Source organism: Notolepis coatsorum (assembly GCF_963971535.1).
Source record: "Notolepis coatsorum genome assembly, chromosome: 2".
NCBI lineage: Eukaryota > Metazoa > Chordata > Actinopteri > Aulopiformes > Paralepididae > Notolepis > Notolepis coatsorum.
Window position 1 is genome coordinate 136,109,407 of NC_140166.1, and position 23,224 is coordinate 136,132,630.

General features: G+C 45.1%; 1 protein-coding gene across 1 annotated transcript in view; it reads right to left on the reverse strand.

Moving 5' to 3' along the window:
* ptprub (protein tyrosine phosphatase receptor type Ub) overlaps positions 1-23,224 on the reverse strand; it is a gene marked incomplete at its 5' end in the record, with an annotated part of 300,165 nt that overhangs the window by 96,453 nt on the left and 180,488 nt on the right. Inside the window, 2 exons of the mRNA XM_084308315.1 lie at positions 3,076-3,148; positions 21,430-21,617. Coding sequence (XP_084164441.1) covers positions 3,076-3,148; positions 21,430-21,617 — 261 coding nt within the window. The remainder of the gene's footprint in view (positions 1-3,075; positions 3,149-21,429; positions 21,618-23,224) is intronic.

Consider the following 23,224-nt stretch of genomic DNA (forward strand, 5'->3'; position numbering starts at 1 on the left):
CATTCCGACCTTCAGCGGTTTTTCGTATTAGGAGCTCACGCCGCTGACATGCTCCCCAGCTACAGTCCTCCTTGCTGCGGCTGGATGGGGTTGCCCTCCGGCCACACAGCTGGACTGTGGGAAGCACCGACTGTTGTGAGAAGCGGTTGTTTCCAGGATGGGGTACGTACTGTTTTGCTTGCGAGCTCTGGTTGTTGTTGATGCTGTGGGGGTTAGCTGACAATTTACGAAACGCCGACTCCAGGATGGGGTCCTCTGCTCGGCTTAAACGGCGGTCGGAGGATCTTGGTCTGACGCCCATGATGATCAATCTAGTGGGCCGCGACCAGGTCCTGGTGAACCCAGGATTCTCGAGCGGATGCTTCTCTGTCCCGTGCAGGCCCCACCTTTCACATAAAAATGAAAGTACACCCTAACGAGGAAATGTGGGCATAGGATCTTCTTTATCGGGAGTTCCATGCTCAAAGTCGGCTGCAGCCCAAAATGGGAATTGTGCTGGCCCCGCTGTATGTCTGGATCACCGTTGAAAACTGTGTTTGACATTCTTTTTCTTTTCCCTCTTAGGGGAGGGACTTGGACAGCGGCCTGTCTGAAGTGTGCTTGTTATGTCGTTGTGTACAGTTCAGGTGATAGCTGCTTAGCTGGCGTGCTAGTTGTGGCCTACTGTGTTAGCCAGTCAGCTGTTAGCTGCGGCGCTAGCTCGCTGTGTTTACCAGGCTAGTAAACGTTAGCTTGTTGCTATCAGTCGGATAGCTGCTTAGCTGGCGTGCTAGTTGTGGCCTACTGTGTTAGCCAGTCAGCTGTTAGCTGCGGCGCTAGCTCGCTGTGTTTACCAGGCTAGTAAACGTTAGCTTGTTGCTATCAGTCGGACGGCTGTTAGCTTAATGCTACACTGTTGAACGTTTTCTATGACTATAACATGCCTTAAACACTCTGACTACGACGTCATCTTTGACAGAGGATGTTAGTCGAACCTACACCGGGAGCCCTGCCAGCGAGGACTGCGTCAACATGGAGAAACGTAGCGGCTGGGTGGCGCAACAACGTTACCCTCGTCGTCAGCACAGGAGATGCTGTGTTCAACTTCGGTGTCCCGTTAGCCAGATTGCAGTTCTCTTGGCCTGCGCTCAGGGTAGGAAGGTCCCGACCGGACTTTAAACACTTCTTCTTTCCTTCCCTTCTAAATGTTTTGTAATAACGATGTTTTCCAAAACGTGTGTTGCTGCAATACATTGAGGATACGACGCGTGTTGTGTGTGAATTGTCTTGTCACTGTGTGTTCATGTAACGTGAACTCACAACTAAGGGGGTTAATTAACCTATGAAGCTATACTTAGTGACATGTGATTGAGGAATGAATTCTTTTCTCAGCCTGTAATGACAATGAACAGTGTGTTCACATATTAACAGGGTTACCTGTTCAACTTGGTCGTATCAAGGGTAAGGAAGGAGGGGTGGTCCCCCCGGTTTCCCTGGGGCTTCCCCACCCTCCTCTCAGACATGTTGTTTACAATATATTGTGTCACTGTGTTTGTGGGGATACAATGTAACCCTCTGCTTAATTGCTGGGGTTGTGCTTTCCGCTTGAGAAACAATTTTTTCCTAAAGAAAAGATTGTTTGGTCACTTATCATGTGTGCTTAGCAAGGCCTGTGGCCAATACATAATCGAGGATTCTGTATTCTCTCGTTATGAAAAACGGCATTCCTCTGTAGCAAGAGTGTACTTTTGCCATTTTTTTGTTGTGATGAAGGGTTGTGTGTGTCTTGTGATCTACAACTGGGTTAGCCTTGGCCCACAGAAGCACATGTGTAAAGTCTGGTACCGGGGCTCTTAAGGGGCCCTCTCTGTTCTGTGTTTTTTCCTTAGTAAAAATCAGATAGCAGGTTAGCACATGAGCTATGTGAGGCTGTTCGATGCTTCATGTAGCAGGCTATGACTGTGTCATGCTCTACTTGTCATTACATCGTATCATGGGTGTGGGGTCGTAAAGGGGTGAACTGGTAATCCTTTCCTCCCTTTTTTGATTGGTCAGGGGTTAAAACCTCCTGTCCTTCAAGGTTCCTGTCACGTTGCTGTTTGGCACGTTACAGGGTAAGAGGGGGGGGGGGGGGGTTTCCTGGTCCCACGCCCTGGAAGATTGGGCGTGTGCACCGCGGAAATTCCCCCGCCATAGAGTACGTCACTGAGCGCGTCTCTGTTGGTAAGACTTCCGTGGGTTGTCAGGTCCATGTTATGGATCTGTTTCAGGGAGTTGTCAGAGCTCCTCCTCACGAAGCTCCTCCTCGGGGAGAAGTGCCTTCTGTGAGTTCGGACTCTCCTTCCCTGTGAGGGAGCCTCCTCAGAGTTCAGAGCCTCCTCCTCAGATTTTCAAGGTGAGTAGAACTTCAAAAAGGAGTTCTGCTCTATTGTGTGTGTATTCGATTCAATTCGATTATTGAGTGTGTATTGGTTCAGTGCCTCCTCCTCGGAGAGCCCTAACCCAAGTGTTACATAGCTCAATGTTGCAATATATTCTTTTCAATCTATACAGCTCGCGTGGGAAGTCTCTCTGGGGATTTCCGTCTCCTCCCTATGGCGAGGGTGGTGGGATGTAAAAATGTAAAAAAAAATTACCCTCAGCTGCGTCACGTGGGATTCATGTCAGTCTGTGTTTCTTTCTGTTTTAAATAAAAAGAGGAAGGAACATGAAGCACGACGGCTCCGTGTCGTTCTCCCAGGCGACTTGGAGGAACAATGTTTGGTGTCTTGCTAGACTATCCATTGATGTGTTTGGGTCTCGACACATACATAGTGCTGGATCGGTGTGTTTCTGTTAAGAATCACGCAGGGGCTAAGTGCGCCTTGGTTGCTTGTTATTAAAACAGCGCTTTTATAGGGCAACTGGGATGGAGTTTTGTCTCTTCCGAGCCCCAGTCCTGAACCAGCTGTACGTTATGCTAATCACGACGGGGACAGCTGTTTCGATTGCAAATCACCATGTGGCGCAGATGCGCTAGGAACTGGAGGCCGCTGTACATCTTGCATGGCGGCCACAGTAGGTGCGTGGTGTGAAATCAGCCGTAAGAGAACTCACATCCCATCAAGGTGTCGTGTCTTCCTTTGGTCTTGTCTTTCTTCTTGGTACAGTCCCAGCCGTCAAAGAAGCTCTGAGGAGGACAGAGGACACTTGTGAGACACATCATAGGAAACGTCAATCCAGAATAATCTTTTGACCATATAAATGAATGAATAAATGAATGAATGGTATATAGCAGATTTGATCCAAAGCACTTTTACAATCTTTGTGCCTCACGTTCACCGTTCACTCACACATTCACACACCGACGGCGGAGGCGACCAATTCCCATCGGGAACAATTAAGGGTTAAGTGTCTCGCTCAAGGACACTTCGACACGCTGCCCGGTAGGAGCGGGAATCAAACCGGGGAACCAGTGTTTTGTACAATCTCAACTTTGTTCTTCTTGAGATGCTGTTGGGCCTATGATTAAAACCTTGGCTTCATCCGGCTCGAGCGCGGGAGGGGGGGGGGGGGGGGGGGGGGTTGAGATAGCCAGCTCAGTCACACAATCCTGCAAGCTAAATGTTTAATTTAATTTGGCTTAATAGATACATATATAACCGTGTGTCATCTGCATAGAAATTAAAAGATACATTGTGGTTTAGAATAATTGCGCCAAGAGGAAGCGGGGTCAAAGCAAGTAGATACAAGAGCAACCGCTAGAATAAATTGTAACACTTGAGGTTTTGTTCTATTCCTTTGAGGTGCCACTTAACCATCGGTCGTCACCTCTTTCTTGTCCAAATCTTGTTGCAATATAATTAGGGCCAGGTGCAACACTAAGGGCAAGGGGCAACACTAAAACATTTAACCGCAGCAGGAACAAAGGACCTTCTCAATCGCTCAGCAGAGCATCGAGGCATCAAACAAATTGCTAAAATGAGCTTCGCAGAGCATCAAATATATGTACAGAGGGTGGCCTTCAAAAGATAGAATGGTATTTAATTTATGTCCTACTGTAGTTCACTTGGCAATAATGATCTCCAAGGAATAAGGAGAGAGGCCAATCACTACTTATGAATTATGGTTCTATGTCTCTATGCATTGTCAAATCTGCCTGCTGTCCTTTTTACTAACTGTATGAATGATTGCACAGTATATATATATATATATATATATATATATATATATATATATATATATATATATATATGTATTTATTTTTTTGTTTACACTGTTATCGCAGACTGATGCATCACTGATGTTCCTAGTAAATGTTTCCCTCTGGCAAAATAAAGTGTATTCTTATCTTATCTTATGTTATGTAAAAAGGAAATAAGCATTTTGGAACTCTCTGACCCCGTTGCAATTCAGAATATAGATTCTGATTTACTGATTCACTAGTGTTAGTCCTCGTATCTAGAGTCCGAGATTTTATTTGCCATGCATGGACGAATCCACATTGAGTTCAGTCAATAAACTAGAACACTAAAACATGTGAGGGACACAATTGTAAAGTGCTTTGAATAAAAGCACTATATAAATGCAGCCATTTACCATTTATTACACAGATGAAGCCAACATCCCTTTTAAAGCTCTTTTTCTTTTGTTTTTAAGTGTGATGAAGAGCGTCACGGTTAAAGGTCGTCATCATCATCATCATCATCATGAAGTCCTCTCGGGGCACGTTTCTCCAGCAGAGCCGGGGCACACGGTACATCAAAACAAGAGTAGCACCATCGTCACAATCTTGAGATAAGGAGCGATTACATCATTTTACGCACGTTATGTAAGCAAACAGAACACTAGAGCCACGAGCACTGAGCGCAGCTAGCGCTCTCCAGAGCACCCTCCAGCACGCCTTCACTTGAGGTGGGCCACCCACCTGCTTCCACTCCCGACAGCGCCGCTAAGGCCGGCAACCATTGACAACCGACGGATAACTATAGTGATTTCATAAGAGGCCACAACCTCCGTAGCTCAGAGTAGTGCGTCGTTGAGAGTTTTGTGGAGATGTGTAATTCCATCTGACGTTTCCCACAGCGTGCAGAGAGACGGATTAGATTAGCTAGCATACAAATTATATTCTTTTGCCATTCATCATATAGCAAACATGCTGTTATTTAGTAGCATTCATCACTACTTATAGTATTGATATGGTAAATGGTAAATGGTTCATTTATGTAGCGCTTTTATCCAAAGCGATTTACAATTTGTTCCTCACATTCACCATTCACTGGCACATTCACACACCGACGGCGGAGGCGACCATGCAAGGTGCCGACCTGCTCATCGGGAGCAGTTAGGGGTTAAGTGTCTTGCTCAACGGCACTTCGGCACACTGCCCGGTAGGAGCGGGAATCAAACCGGGAACCTTCCGGTCACCAGACAACCGCTCTACGTCCTGAGCCACTGTCGCCCATATATGTATATTGAGATATGAGAATAGGTTATGAGAGAAACACATCTGTTACTACAGGTAGGTTAGCTGCAGAAGTACACCCAGTTCGCTGACGGACAACCAATCAATGATTTATTGACCTGATCTCAAACCCCGCCCTCTTTTCTTGATCCTCCAGTCACAGTCGTTGCTTCGTCACAGTCGCCAACGCCGTCTGGTTCCACAAGTTTAAAGACTCAGCTGACTGTACTCCAGTGGTGGAAAGTAACTAAGTAGTTTTACTCAAGTACTGTACTTAAGTGCAATTTCAAGCTACTTGTATTTTCATTTTAGGGAACTTAATACTTTTATTCCACTCTATTTCAATGGAAATATTGTACTTTTTACTCCACTACATTTATCTGAACCCATCAGTTACTAGTTACTTTGAAGAAAAAAGATTTTACATAGAAAACATGGTTAAAATGTTTGCAGATTATATACTTTCACATTTGAAGCATGTCAACTTCAACAGAACATACTGTAATCAGAGCAGCATAACTGGACCACATACCACTTTAACCTACAGAGGTCAATGGATCGAGCATTGAATGCTCCCAAGCACTGGAATACACAAACATCATGTAGAATGCATCCTTCTACTTTAGAAACTTAAGTCCATTCAATAGAAAATACTTCTCTATTTGTGCTTAAGTAGAATTTCAATGGAGGACTTTTACTTTGACCAGAATACTCATTTATCTGGGTATTTCTACTTGTTAAAAAATCTCACTAATAACACTTTAACCTATTGGTAAACAAACGTATTGCTCAAAATATACACTATGACTGCTGTTGTGACATGGTTAGGGTCTTTACTCTTGGATACATTTGAAAAGAAAACGCTACTTAATGCCATACAGTCTGGAGAGATTGATTTATGACGTGATGTCATTTGCGGTCCGCCGATGGACCGCTTGGGCTAAAGAGGCTTAAGTAAAGTAAAGTAAAGGTGCTTCTTCTACCACTGCTGTACTCTCGATAGAGAACAGCAGAGCCCGACATTTGGACTTGAACAGCGCCGCAGTGTCGTTAACATTATAATAATAACGACTTTGCTGAGCTCAAGATGTGCAGGATGACCGTCTAATGGCTGAGCACCAGTTATCGTGTGGTGTGGAATGTACACCCACTGCAGTCGGTGTCTGCGGGGAGATTTTGGTAGCTGATGATGAACGATAACTCTCTTCTCTCATTTGATCCCCACGCTATCTCCCGTGAGCTCCATGTAACGCGGAAGTGCAGCGTTCTATTGCTGTGATTTGCTGGATGGCTATTTGTTCTATGCTTATTATTATCAACATACTGTGTTGTTGAAGGGCGGCTGGGTAGCGCAGTGGAGAATGCACTCGCCTACCACCGCACAGACGCTGGGATCGAATCCAGCTGTCAGCGGTTGGTCAGTCGTCCCTACTAACACAATTGGCAGTGTTAGCCGGTGGGAAGCTGGTGGGGTATGTGTCCTGGTCGTTGTAAACTGTGGTTCCTACTGGTCGGTCGGAGCGCCTGTTCAGCAGGGGGGGGGATCTGGGGGAAATAGCGTGAACCTCTGCACGCGTTACATTCCCCCAGTGAGAGTCCTCGCTGTCAGGTGAAAAGAAGCGGCTGGCGACTCCACATGTATCGGAGGAGCATGTGGTAGTTCTACACCCTCCCTAGGCCGACAGTGGGGCAATGCGCGCAACGACCAGGAAGGGAATTGGCATAACGACTAAATTGGGATGGGAGCAAAAATACAGAAAAAGTGAGAAAAATATATTATATATAAAAAAATAAAAAACATACTGTGTTGTAAACCTAGGCTGTAGTGGACTGGTGGTCTAGAGTCTGGTAGTGGTCAGATTAGGGTTGATAACTGTGGCTCTTGGGCTGCTGTCCGAGGTGCTGATCAGAGGCTGGTTGCAGCAGCAGCAGCAGCGTGGAGAGTCTCTGTCCGAGGTGCTGATCAGAGGTTGTCTGCAGCAGCAGCGTGGAAAGTCTCTGTCCGAGGTGCTGATCAGAGGCTGGTTGCAGCAGCAGCAGCGTGAAGAGTCTCTGTCCGAGGTGCTGACCAGAGGTTGTCTGCAGCAGCAGCAGCGTGAATAGTCTCTGTCCGAGGTGCTGATCAGAGGTTGTCTGCAGCAGCAGCAGCGTGAAGAGTCTCTGTCCGAGGTGCTGATCAGAGGCTGGTTGCAGCAGCAGCAGCGTGGAGGGTCTCTGTCCGAGGTGCTGATCAGAGGCTGGTTGCAGCAGCAGCAGCGTGGAGAGTCTCTGTCCGAGGTGCTGATCAGAGGCTGGTTGAGGTGACATAGCAATTGGCTGCTTTTTAATTGTCTCTGGAGTGTCTGTGTGTCTCTGTGAGTGTGTATGTGCGCACAAGTGTGTGCTTATTATGTTTGGGTCTCTCAAGAAAATATCTGCACTCGGGACAATCGCCATTACGTCGTGGGCGGTGGTGATGTCAAGCCCTCCAGTGCTCGCAAGAGTATTTACACTTAGTCATTTAGCTGTTATCCAAAGAGAGTTACAGATTGTGAACAACAGGTCAGCAGGAAGGGTACATCTCTCTCAGCAAAGGGTCGTCAAATAGTGTCGAACTTGAGTCCTACACGCTGAGTGCATAGTAGTATAGACATATTAGCATGATAGGTAGCAGTATACGTATATTAGCATAGCAGTAATATACATAATAGCAAAAAGTTTTGTTTTCTTTGTGTTTTTAGTCATAGTAGTAAGGTACATAATACTTTATCTACTTTATAGACATGTAGTTGTATACTTCACTTACTCATAGTATATATTTAGAGATTTCTAGTGTTTATCGTAACCATATTTATTGTAATGTATTATATAACTGCATATAATTGTCTGCATCTTTACTTCATTGTACTTTAGTTTGTATATTGTATAGTGTTGGGACTTTATTCTTCTTTTTACTTTATTCTTTTTACTTTTTACTGTATGAGGCACATTCTCAGAAGGCTCATACAGAACCAAGCATTTCACTGTAATGTACATGTACTTTATACGTGACAAAAAAAAACTTGAACTTGAACTACAGTGGCTCAGGAGGTAGAGCGGTCGTCTGGTAATCCTCTTCCCGGGCAGCATGTCGGAAGTGTCCTTGAGCAAGACACTTAACCCCTTATTGCTCCCGATGAGCGGGCCGGCACCTTGCATGGTCGCCTCCGCCGTCGGTGTGTGAACGTGTGAGTGAACAAGAGGGATACGTTGTAAAGCGCTTTTGGCTATACGCTCCATATAAATACATTTAGACGGAGCGATATTCCCGCGGGTTGGTGGTGCGGGGATAGTGGACATAGTTGTGGTTACGAATGATATAACCTACAAGCTGAACCCCCACAGAGTTAAAGGGAAACTCAAACATTAAATCAGCTTCTCCAGAGAGAGACAAGAAGATGGATACCAGTTTCCTCTCTGTGCGTTCAGTAGAAAGCTATCTGGCTGCACGTTAGCCTAGCTTAGCACAACGAATGGAAGCGGACATGACCGGGGTAGCCTAGCCCATTGTCCAACTAACACCTCTCCCGAAGGCTACCCGGTCATGTCCGCTTCCATTCATTGTGGTAAGCTAGGCTAACGTGCAGCCAGATAGCTTTCTACTGAACGCACAGAGAGGAAACTGGTATCCATCTTCTTGTCTCTCTCTCTGGAGAAGACGGTAAGCAAATTTCCCAAAATGGTGGAGTTTCCCTTTAACCACGTCATCAAAACATCACCCCCCCCTGTCCGGGCCGTTCCTGCAGTACCGCTTACACAGATGCCGGGGGGTTGAACCCTCCTCCGGTACCCGCTGCCGGCATAATGCCGCTTCATCTTTGACCCGCCCCCCCCCCCCCCCCCCCCCCCACCCCCCCCCCCCCCCCCCTATTCCGTGTTCAGAACCTTTACACACAGAGAGCGGCGAGGGACGGAGTAATGGGGTACGATTCCCGGTGCGACGTAACAACAGAGGCTAGAGATCGACAGCACCTCCCACGCTCTCTCATCGCCAGCCCCGTCTACGGTATGTCCATCGTGGGGCCAATTTAGCCCGTTCAGCCTCCCTGTAGACCAGAACACTAAAGTACACACACACACACAGACAAACAAACAAACACTTTGTCTGCCCCCTGTGGTTGTTCAGCCACTGGGAGAATGTGGAGGAACTCAGCCAGAGTCTGCATGCTGAGCAGGGGATTACAACTCCGCGCCCCCGCAGAGAACCAGGAAGCAGCCAAATCCTGCCTGGGATTACATCATCATCCTCCTCCTCCTCCTCCTCTCTCTCCTCTCTCTCCTCTCTCTCCTCACTGTCTGTCTGTCTGTCTGTCTGTCTGTCTGTCTGTCTGTCTGTCTGTCTGTCTGTGTGTCTGTGTGTCTGTGTGTCTGTGTGTCTGTGTGTCTGTCTGTCTGTCTGACAGTGAGAACAGAGGAGCATCACACTGAATAACCTGCTGGACAGTTGGGACTTTCATTATAACAGCATGCTGTGTTCATCTTGATTCTCTCTCTCTCTCTCTCTCTCTCTCTCTCTCTCTCTCTCTCTCTCTCTCTCTCTCTCTCTCTCTCTCAGGCAATAGAATGATAGTACAGTAGAAAGGTAAAAATAGGCAGTGTAAACAATATAATTAACTCTGAATATATGCATATGAGCAAGTAGGCAGTGTGATCAAAAGTGCAGCTGAGGGTCTGTATGACCTATCAGTTTTATACGTTACAATACATATGGTTACAATAAACACTATGATCACTAGTAAAGTGACCTGGAAGCCTGGAAGATATGGGAAATGCAATGCAGGTAATAACTGCAGGACTAAAAGAAACCAGGAGATACTATGCCTGAATCTATGGGTTCTCACCCTGACACCCTGCTTTATGTGCTGTTATATAATTATTAGATTTATGTTGTTATTAATCAGCACTAGAAAACATAAAAAAAAAAAACAGGATGTCTGACAACCAGAAGAACAAGCAGACAAAAGCACGTAACTAAACTAAACAAATACCTAAATAATACAGATATTTAAAGGGCATAATACAAGAGAAAACCACCTACATGCATCTTCCTCTCATTATTATTTAACGTGAAAATCAGTGATGTTTTTGTTTGTTTCTGTTATATAAACCAGAGCAATCTACATATTATTCCAGAAGAACCCCATCTGTACGTAGAAAACATCCTTCAAACTCCTTCCAGCCCTTCAGAACATCAACCTGTTCACCAATCATCACCATGTAGAATCCTACCTCTTGTTCTCCATTATACCTGCATCACTGATTGGTAATTCGAATAAATAAATGCTGTTTTAAATGTTTTTACCCCCCGCCCTCCTCCAGTAACTTCTACATCAGACATTTCCATTTTCTACATTGTCTGCATCCAGATCTGTATCTGGCTTTGGGATTCGAGCTTCCGGCTGGAGGGAGTGAGGGAGGGAGGGAGGGAGGGAGGGATGGAGGGAGGGAGGGAAGGAAGGGAGGGAGGGAGGGAGGGAGGGAGGGAGGGAGGGAGGGAGGGAGGGAGGAGGGGGAGAGGGGAGAGAGGAGAGAGAGAGAGAGAGAGAAGAGAGAGAGAGAGAGAGAGAGAGAGAGAGAGAGAGAGAGAGAGAGAGATTGAGGGAGAGACACTATAGAGTTATTAAGGTAATACCACTGAAATAGATTGCACCTGAGAGGAAGTGAGTGAACGACGAGAGAAAGATAGAAGGGGGGAGGAGAGAGAGGGGGAGAGAGAGAGAGATAGGAGAGAGAGAGAGAGAGAGAGAGAGAGAGAGAGAGAGAGAGAGAGAGAGAGAGAGAGAGAGAGAGAGAGAGAACGTAAACTAAAGGAATAAAACAAGATGAAAGAGATGCTGAGATTGTATAAAGTCCAGACACTACCGTCACTAATCCTGTACAATCATCTCATTTCCACAACCTGATATGCTGTCGACGTCCTGCCGGCTGTAACCGTGTACTTTCAAATTCTCCATCGCGCTTCATCTGACCATGTAAATTGGCAATCTATCTCCAAGACGGAATTGTTATTACTCACCCCCCCCCCCCCCACCCCCCGATAAGAAAGACAGAAATACCTGTTGTACTTTTGTAAACACGCCACTCAACGCTATAGCAGCATCCGGACATGGAAATCGATAAGTCCATCATATACTTCATAAGCTCCTCGAGGTGATATATATATAACGAAAGGCTGGAGTTCGTCTCGGCTGGGTGTTTATCTGTAAGTGATTGCGCCGGGAATAGAGTCTCTGCCACCACACATCATCATCGCAGCGGGTCCCTTTAGTTCAACTCCCCCCGCGAACGCTTGATCAACGGCGTACACCGGCGTTTTCCACAGGGAAATAACTAAGAACCCGTACCTGGCAGGAGAGTGTAATACCATACCCCTCATCCCTTTCCCCTTTGTAACGGAAAGAGAGAGAGAGAGAGACGGTCCATCATAACACGGAGCGAGACGGCGGGGGGGGCGGGGGGGGGGGAACTAAGAGGTGCGTATTGATTTTGCGAGTGTGTTTGGTCCACCGGGGGCCCGTTTAATGAGTGTACTGTACGAGCGGAGGAGCCCCCGGAGGGCTACACACCGCCGACCGAGCGGAAGAGTGAGATGTTTTCTCCCCGTCTTCCACACGGACCTCCTCGAGGGACACGGGAGACGTGTTGAGGCTCGATTTAACCCTCCGGTCAACCTTCAAAAAACTCCCACCTTTCTCCCTGATGACGGATGAACTGCGATCTCAGTAAAAACATATATTTTTCATGTATTGTTAAAAAAAAATTTCATGGACATCATTATTAACTTCAGTCCTCACCATACATATCGCTGCTGTCGAGACAAAACCTCATAACTCCATTTTTTTAATATTTTTTTTTTATATAAATCAACTCCGTAGATCATCCTCCATTATGTGTGTGTGGGTTTTACAAAGTTTAAACAAAGGGAAAGCATTAAACCGATCATCTGTCTAAACCTCCTAACTCTATTCACCCTCAAATCTATGTTCGTTTTTTTCATCTGCTGAAAAGTTGGGTTTTTGGAGTTATGAGGTTTTGTCCCGACAGCAGCGATATCGAATATTTATTCCTTTTCAAGATTTTAACAATTTTTTTTAATTAGGGTTAGGTTTGGGTTAACCCCCTAACCCTAACCCTAACCCTAAAGAAATGGTTAAAATCCTGAATAAATGCACAAACTACCTCTTGGAGCCCTCATCCATCCTTTTATCTTGTTACTTATGAATCGTTCTAATTTTAAACTGCACAGGCTGTGTATTAAAAAACTGTGTTTAACATGGGAGTCAACCTGTTCATTTCTGCGACTAGGGTGGAAGGTGTATAAAACACACTTAATAGTGATTTTTGAAAAAAACAAACATGGATTATTGTAATGTGACTCAAAGATGTGATACTGAGCTACTTTCCTGCCATATACATAAAATATAGCCAACGCTATCCACAAACACATGTGGAAAAAAGGCTATTTGACGAGAATTGCGACAAAGGTGCCCGGAGGATTAAAGAATTGTCAGATCATTTTAACCCCTTACACCCGAGCGGTCCGGTACCGGTACAAGATTGATATCACGCCATAAATCCATCAATACAGAACGTATTCATTAATGAATGAACCTCAGTAAATATGCAACTTAACTGATAGATACACAAAATGTATTTATTTATGTTAATTTAATTGTGTTGATGTTTCCATTTCTGCAAAATAAGTATGTACATTTTGCTTGGTTTGGTAAACATTCCATGTACAAATAAATAAAAAATTAAATGAAATGTTGCCAATACCCCTAACCCTGTCAAAACAGCAGTCAAAGTGTATATTTTCAGTACTATGTTTGTTTACCAATGATTTTAAGTGTTATTAGTGAAATATGAGTTTATAGACATCTCAGCGCATCGAGTCGGAAAAAAGTGCATATTGACGCAAGGACACGGCGCAACCTAACATGAGTGTAGTCTTTTTAAAGAAGAAACCCAGGGCTTTCAATGGGCTTTTGAATTTCATAAAACTACACTTCCCAGCTCACGCCAGCCCCTGTCAATCATCTGACTTCTAGCGTGAAGCTTTTTTCCCCCCAGTTATTTTTGGGATCTTATCTGTACACCGGTCATTACGACAGCGGAGACAGTACCGGTCATTACGACAGCAGAGACGGTACCGGTCATTACGACAGCGGAGACAGTACCGGTCATTACGACCACAGAGACAGTACCGGTCATTACGACAGCGGAGATAGTACCGGTCATTACGACCACAGAGACAGTACCGGTCATTACGACCACAGAGACAGTACCGGTCATTACGACCACAGAGACAGTACCGGTCATTACGACAGCAGAGACAGTACCGGTCATTACGACCACAGAGACAGTACCGGTCATTACGACAGCAGAGACAGTACCGGTCATTACGACAGCAGAGACAGTACCGGTCATTACGACATCAGAGACAGTACCGGTCATTACGACCGTGGAGACAGTACCGCTCATTACGACAGTGGAGACAGTACCGGTCATTACGACCACAGAGACAGTACCGGTCATTACGACAGCAGAGACAGTACCGGTCATTACGACAGCAGAGACAGTACCGGTCATTACGACCACAGAGACAGTAGCGGTCATTACGACAGTGGAGACAGTACCGGTCATTACGACCACAGAGACAGTACCGGTCATTACGACAGCAGAGACAGTACCGGTCATTACGACAGTGGAGACAGTACCGGTCATTACGACCGTGGAGACAGTACCGGTCATTACGACAGCGGAGACGGTACCGGTCATTACGACAGCGGGGAGACAGTACCGGTCATTACGACAGCGGGGACGGTACCGGTCATTACGACAGCGGAGACGGTACCGGTCATTACGACCGTGGAGACAGTACCGGTCATTACGACCGCAGAGACAGTACCGGTCATTACGACAGCAGAGACAGTACCGGTCATTACGACAGCGGAGACAGTACCGGTCATTACGACAGCAGAGACAGTACCGGTCATTACGACAGCAGAGACAGTACCGGTCATTACAACAGCAGAAACAGTACCGGTCATTACGACAGCGGAGACAGTACCGGTCATTACGACAGCGGAGACAGTACCGGTCATTACGACAGCAGAGACAGTACCGGTCATTACGACAGCGGAGACAGTACCGGTCATTACAACAGCAGAGACAGTACCGGTCATTACGACAGCAGAGACAGTACCGGTCATTACGACAGCAGAGACAGTACCGGTCATTACGACCGTGGGGAGACAGTACCGGTCATTACAACAGCAGAGACAGTACCGGTCATTACGACAGCAGAGACAGTACCGGTCATTACGACAGCAGAGACAGTACCGGTCATTACGACCGTGGGGAGACAGTACCGGTCATTACAACAGCAGAGACAGTACCGGTCATTACGACAGCAGAGACAGTACCGGTCATTACGACAGCAGAGACAGTACCGGTCATTACGACCGTGGGGAGACAGTACCGGTCATTACGACAGTGGAGACAGTACCGGTCATTACGACCACAGAGACAGTACTGGTCATTACGACCGTGGAGACAGTACCGGTCATTACGACCAGCGGAGACAGTACCGGTCATTACAACAGCGGGGGGGGGCGACAGTGACCCGGTCTCACTCGGCTTCCCTGGATAAACGTTTATGCCTCGGTGCTTAATAACCAAGCCCTCCGCCCCCGCCAGTGCATCTATGGAGGAATTACCCGAGCGGGGATCTGCCAAGTAAACAAAGTGATTTACATACCCTGCCATTGCTGTAAGTGGTTCTGGGAACAATGCCTGTTTGTCCCTGGAGACTCTCGCTGCTAATTGTAGGTTTGATTGGAGTATAATTCTTTATTTGTTATATAAATGCCGTGGCACTGAGAACACATTGTGCCATGCATCACAGGCCGGTGACCACTTGGTGGATTAGAACATTTAGCAATAGTCATTTTCTTAATCACGTTTTTGTACTGGAGAGAGAGAGAGGAAGACAAAGAGACATTTGCAAAAGAGCTAAGCTCTCTCTTTTTTCCTTAATCTTCTTCATTCGTTCTTCATTCTTTCTTCATTTTCCTTCAAGTCCTTCATTCCAACAGCCGTCAGACTCTATAACGCCTCGATGCCTCACTGAGCACAGAGTAACAGTATAAACTCTTGCAAATCTTCCTGGACATTTTACATCTACATTGTAAATTTTTACTGTACATGTTTACTGTACATTTTACTGTACTGTATCTTCCTGGATGTTGTACATCGTACATTTTTACTGTACATTTTTACTGCACATTTTACTGTATATACTTCGATGCCCCGAGGGAGTTTCGAACCCGAGTTTCGAACCCGTGGTCACGGGGCAACAGCACGGACCGCTATACCAAAAGGTGAATTCACTTCTTGGCAACATGTCTATGTGTCTTTTTTAAGGGAGAGTGAGTTAAACTCGCAGTACCACTACTCGCCACTACAGTCACTTCACAACACTCGGAGTCCACCGTGACTGCGCCTCGCGTCACCATCCGTTACATATACATATTTTAGAATGTATATCTTTGACTGTATTTTTATTCTCATTCTTATTTTAGATTTTCGACTACCTACATGTTTATTGTGAGCGACCCGTGGTGCTGAATTTCCCTCGGGATTAACAAAGTACTTCTATTCTATTCTACTGAATTCTCTCTTCTCGCTCTGCGCTCGGTGGGCAGCGGGCGGGCGGGTTGGCACAAGTAAATGGTAAATGGAGTTATAGATATGTGCATATTACAAGCAAAACGTGTAATAGCTCTTAATTGGAAAAATGTTGATGGACCAAGAATTGGTATGTGGATTAAAGAAATGGCTTCAAACATGTCAATGGAAAAGATGGTGTATATTGTTAGACGTAAACAAAACATTTTTGATAATGCCTGGGGACCGTTTGTGTACTTCTTAAAGCATAATACGAATGTTGGGAACTTGCTTCAACAAGAACAGGATTAGGGGGAGTACTGTGGGACAACTCTTATTATTGTGTAAAAACGACAAGAAACACCCTTTACTTAATGTGTAAAACATTTTGGTTGTATTATTATTTATTTATGTTTATTTAAATTTTTTAATTATTTAAATCTGTATCCTTCCTATGTGAACCTGTTTTTGAAGTTAATTATTATTGTGTGGGGTGGGGTTAGGGGAGGGAGAACGGGGTGAAAATGTTTGCTGAATACTGCTCTGCTGATATACATGTTGTAATTTGCAAACTAAAACCCAATAAATATATTGTTAAAAAAAAATGGTAAATGGAATGCATTTATATATCGCTTTTATCCAAAACGCTTTACAACTCACGCCTCGCCGTTCACCCATTCGCTCACACATTCACCCACTGACTGGCAGAGGCGACCGGGCAAGGTGCCAACCTGCTCATCACGGGGTAGTTAGGGGTTAAGTGTCTTGTTCAAGGAACCGGGAACCTTCCGATTACCAGATGCCCGCTCTACCTGCTGAGCCACTGTCACGCCCTACAGTAGCTGGACTACACCTAGGTACAGTATGTGTAACTCGCAAGGGCTTTGTTTATCCGGCGCGACAGTGGCTCAGGAGGTAGAGCAGTCATCCGGTAACCGCAAAGGTTCACGGCTCGATTCCCAACTCCTCCCGGCAGCGTGTCGGAATGTCCTTGAGCGAGACACTTTAACTGCTCCCGGCGAGCAGGTGGGCACCTTGCGTGGTCGCCTCCGCTGTCGGTGTGTGAAAGTGTGAGTGAACGGGGTGAATGTGAGGCATACTGTACGTTGTGAAGCGTTTTTGGATAAAAGCTGTTATATAAACGCAGTCCATTTACCATTTATTTAGCATAAGCCATAAACATCACGGGAAAACAGGCCTTCCTTTCACGTCAAACCTCGTATCTGCCGGAGAAAGCCCTGCCTCAGCTGCTGTGTCAGCGTTAAACAAAAAATGGACTCGAGACCAGACTAATAACGCTAATAGACGGATGTGGGGGCGTCAAGCTCGTGTGTGGAGGAAATTGAACCGGATCAAGGATGTACTCAGTCAAATATAGACTTAGTTAACACGGGTTGATTTAGCTCAAACGGAGTATCGGAATACAAGAGTTATGCTTATGATGACCTGAACCCAGGAAGATACAGGCCTAGTGCCCTCCATCGAGCTCCAGAATCAAGCTACTCTTCTAGCAGCCACTCTTCTAGCAGCCACCCTTCCCCAAGAGTGATTATTCTTCACCACCGCCAGGTCTCATTAGGGAGCCCGGTGAAGTCCAGAGACACATGGGGTCAGAGAGGAGAACACAGCAGGCGTCAGTCAAACAACGGAGGGCCGGTCTGCAACAGTGACTTTGTCCACTCTGCCAATCCTGACAAAAGGTCCTCTCAGGTGAGGATGATTTATCCGTCCACTCAGCGACAGCGGTGATCCAGGTGGCTCTCTTCGACCCCGCTAATTAATTTCAGTGGGGGGCGGCGTAGATGATGTCAGGACGTGATGGATGGCGTCCTAGTCCCCGGTCTATGTTCATCATCGCAGAGAGGAGGCGACGCGCTACACGTCCAGAAAGCCGAACCCATGGAGGAGCATGAAGGCGACGGATGTGGGCAGAAGAAATACCTCCATATTTTAAGGCTCCTGTCCAACTATTTTTTATTACAGCATAAAGCAAACGTGACGTTTCACTTCAGTTTGAAGGAGGGCGCTCCATTTGAGACGTCAGTTCTGCCGTGCGCTACGACGGAATGCTTCAACGGTCCTTATAGAGGACCGACGACCTTTTCTACCCACATCGTCAGAAATGTAACACGGCTACGGAGGATTCAGCGATGACTCAGTGGCTCATGTGTGTGTAAGTCCTACAAGATCCTTCCCACAAGAGTGATGACTGTATCTCCACCTGTGGTTTTTGGTCCACTAAATGTTTGTGTTTGGAAATTGGATATTATATAACAATATTCAGAAAGTATGAATATACCCCGGATGTATAATGTGTAACCGGAAATCTGGATTGAGGCCTTAGAATTAAAAGCCATTACATTAGCTATTCCATAGCTTAGACTAATTATCTTACAATATGGCTTCAATAAAAAAGCCATGTTTGAAACCATGCGAGAGGCTTTTTTTTCTCTTTAATTAGTTTCAATTACTGTACTGTTTCAATTACTGTACTGTTTCAACAGATTGTGAGAACAGCTCTACTAACAGACCATTCCAATCTAGAAAAACACACAGCTTCTTTTAAAAACAACATTGCATCCTATAAAAACACCTGGTTCCTCTTTCTACAATACCTTCTCCACTCATTCCTCTTTCTACAATACCTTCATCATTCATTTCTCTTTCTACAATACCTTCATCATTCATTCATCTTTCTACAATACCTTCACCACTCATTCATCTTTCTACAATACCTTCACCGCTCATTCCTCAATACCTTCATCACTCATTCCTCTTTCTACAATACCTTCACCACTCATTCCTCTTTCTACAATACCTTCACCATGCATTCCTCTTTCTACAATACCTTCATCATGCATTCCTCTTTCTACAATACCTTCATCATGCATTCCTCTTTCTACAATACCTTCACCATGCATTCCTCTTTCTACAATACCTTCACCACTCATTCCTCTTTCTGCAATACCTTCACCATGCATTTCTCTTTCTACAATACCTTCATCATTCATTCATCTTTCTACAATACCTTCACCGTTCATTCCTCTTTCTACAATACCTTCATCATGCATTCCTCTTTCTACAATACCTTCATCATTCATTCCTCTTTCTACAATACCTTCATCATGCATTCATCTTTCTACAATACCTTCACCGTTCATTCCTCTTTCTACAATACCTTCATCACTCATTCCTCTTTCTACAATACCTTCATCACTCATTCCTCTTTCTACAATACCTTCATCATGCATTCCTCTTTCTACAATACCGTCATCATTCATTCCTCTTTCTACAATACCTTCATCACTCATTCCTCTTTCTACAATACCGTCATCATGCATTCCTCTTTCTACAATACCTTCATCATTCATTCCTCTTTCTACAATACCTTCATCATTCATTCCTCTTTCTACAATACCTTCATCATTCATTCCTCTTTCTACAATACCTTCATCATTCATTCCTCTTTCTACAATACCGTCATCATGCATTCCTCTTTCTACAATACCTTCATCATGCATTCCTCTTTCTACAATACCGTCATCATTCATTCCTCTTTCTACAATACCGTCATCATTCATTCCTCTTTCTACAATACCTTCATCATGCATTCTTCTTTCTACAATACCTTCACCACTCATTCCTCTTTCTACAATACCGTCATCATGCATTCCTCTTTCTACAATACCTTCATCATTCATTCTTCTTTCTACAATACCTTCACCACTCATTCCTCTTTCTACAATACCTTCATCATTCATTCCTCTTTCTACAATACCGTCATCATGCATTCCTCTTTCTACAATACCTTCATCATGCATTCCTCTTTCTACAATACCGTCATCATGCATTCCTCTTTCTACAATACCTTCATCATTCATTCCTCTTTCTACAATACCTTCATCATTCATTCCTCTTTCTACAATACCGTCATCATGCATTCCTCTTTCTACAATACCTTCATCATGCATTCCTCTTTCTACAATACCTTCATCATGCATTCCTCTTTCTACAATACCGTCATCATGCATTCCTCTTTCTACAATACCTTCACCGCTCATTCCTCTTTCTACAATACCTTCACCGTTCATTCATCTTTCTACAATACCTTCATCATGCATTCCTCTTTCTACAATACCGTCATCATGCATTCCTCTTTCTACAATACCTTCATCATTCATTCCTCTTTCTACAATACCGTCATCATGCATTCCTCTTTCTACAATACCTTCATCATTCATTCCTCTTTCTACAATACCGTCATCATGCATTCCTCTTTCTACAATACCTTCATCATGCATTCCTCTTTCTACAATACCTTCATCATGCATTCCTCTTTCTACAATACCGTCATCATGCATTCCTCTTTCTACAATACCTTCACCGCTCATTCCTCTTTCTACAATACCTTCACCGTTCATTCATCTTTCTACAATACCTTCAGCACTCATTCATCTTTCTACAATACCATTACCGCTCATTCCTCTTTCTAAAAAGTAAGAGCAGCTCCTATATCTCAGATGATCTCAGAAGCTAATTTATGAGTGGTAGTCATTTTAAGGGGTTAGCATTAGCCTACATTCTATGATTACAGAATACCAAGGAGGGAAAGAAAACTGAATAACAAAAGCAGCTGAAAAACGCTTGCGAGAGGCATCTTCTCTTTGAAAGGCCGGGTCCAAAGCAGTGAGGGAGGATAAAGACACGTAGCTGGCCTCACAGAGCCACAGTTTGTAATACCACTGAGAATCCGGCGCTGACGCCATCAAATAACGCTCATTCTGGGCGGCTACGTGGCGTAGTGGGCAAGGCGCTCACCACGAATGCGGAGACGCTGGGCTTGCCTGTTCGAGCCCAGCGCTCCACATTGCTTTCAGTTTAGCTGGTCGTCCGTACTAATACACATTGGCCGTATTAGGGGGTGGGAAACTGATGGGTGGGGATCGGGCGTTGTGGACAGCGACTCCTACAGGTCGGTTGGTGCGCCTGCGCAGTAGAATCAGGAAGTGTCGGGGGCAGCGTGAGCCTCCCACGCGTTACTCCTCGCCACTGAGAGATCGAGCTGCGCAGGTGAAAAGATGCGACTGCTGTTACCTCAAGTACCGGAGGGGACTTGTGCTATGTATGACTTAGTCCACATTGCAGCCGGCTTGTGGGAGGCAAGAAACAGCGTTCGTGACAGGGGAGGGTTGAATTGGATGATACGAAATTGGGATGGGAGAAAATATAGAAAAAATGGGCGAAAAAGTGGATAAAAAAAAAAAGAACGCTCATTCTTGGACAGGAAATGCTTGGTGGCTGACCCCTCCCTCACGTACCTCGTACTCCTGCTTGAAGCCGTAGCCCTCGGCCGTCTTCATCTGGTTGATGTGCTGCAGGAGGTCGGCCACGCGGACGGCGGGGTGCAGCTGCCCCGTGTGGTAGGGGGAGCCCTTGCGCCCACACTGCCGCCTGGGGGAGCCTCCCAGCAGGCTGCTGGACTCGTTGACGGAGCTGCGGGCCTCACCTGGGGGGGGGGGGGGGGGGGGGGCAGAGAGAGTCAGGCCTGCGTCCACGAAGAGAGGCAGTGCATTCAAATGAAGGATTTTGAGATTTGCAGAGAGATGTAACGTCACGGTGACCAATTGCAGCCACTCTTATTGTCTGGGACCAAATACGGCCACGCCCCACTCCCAGCAAAAAGTGGGAATCTCTAGAATGGGTTTGGGGCGGAGCTGTATACGGAAGTAGCTCTCAAGGTGACGATTAGACCACACTTTTTTGTTGTCAGTAGATGGCAGCATTGGTTTAATTAAAGGCTGAAAATGTTGAGAACTACAACACTGCATTTCCCAAGAGCGTTAGCACAGGTCGCAGGTCACTGGGATAGGGCTGGGCGATATGGAAAAAAATCATATCGCGATAACGATATGATAATTTTATTTTATTTCTCGATATCGATAATTATCGAATTGTTATAAGTATAAATAAAAAAAAAAAAAAAAAAAACATTTTTTATTTAATTTTTTTTTAACAACAGATGTATGTTTATTTTGCAGCAATTCTTTGTCATTGCCGCCATCTTTAGTGTTACATCCCCTCACACTCCAGTTCTGCAGCTGGTTTAAAAGCTAAAGTAAACCGGCTTCTCTGCTGGCTGTGGCTCCAGAGGAGTTGAACAGTTCTGGCTCTGCTAGTTTATTTTCGATCTTTTGGCGCTTTTTTGGTGGACAAACCACCGCACATGTGCACTGTGACTCGTGACTGGAGTCTAGTTCTGCTAGCACACATAGCCTACTGTGTACAGACGGTTTCAAAATGTATTTTAAATTAGAAAGCAAACAAAATAAATGGACAAGAGAAAAAGAAATCTGAATTTGGTCAGTATTGTCATTTGGACAAGCAAAGCCATTACTTTAAGTTGCAGGCAAGAAAGACAAGTCTGTCCACTGTCTCTGGTTTTAAAACTGCCCTGTTGCAGGTAAAAAAAAAAAAAAAAAAAGATTTTTCGATTTTTTTTTAATTTCGATATTCGATATCGATTATTAAAATATATCGCGATATTTATCGTTATCGTTATATCGCCCAGCCCTACACTGGGATGTGTCTATTTTCTCCGACGTGATCTGAACAGCGTTAAACTATTACTGCGACCTCGGTATAGCGACCGAGAATGGCCAACTAATTATCTTAACAAAAGTGCGCTGGTAGCGTTACATATGTTGTCTAAAGGGGGACATATGGTACAATTTAAGATTCTAATGATAATCGGCATATAAAGGACAACACAAAGCATCGTTAATTTGTAAGAAACCTCAATGAAAACGGCGCAGGGTGCTATTGTTATGAAAATGTGATAGAATCCTATAAAAATGTGGACGCATTTGGCCTACGTTCCGTTAGCGAGTTTCAGATGGAGCGAATAGGATTGTAAAACCACCAAAGACCTGGTCGAATTTACAAGACCGAGGAGGCCGGATGGTTCTAGAGCAGCGGTTCTCAAACTACGGGTCACGTGGGTAGAGGTGACAGTAGGGTCGGGTCGCGCATTGGCAAACAAATAAATTAAAAAAAATTCTGGCAACCTATTTTGGCTACATTTTATAAATGTGTATTGATAACATAGTGCTGTAA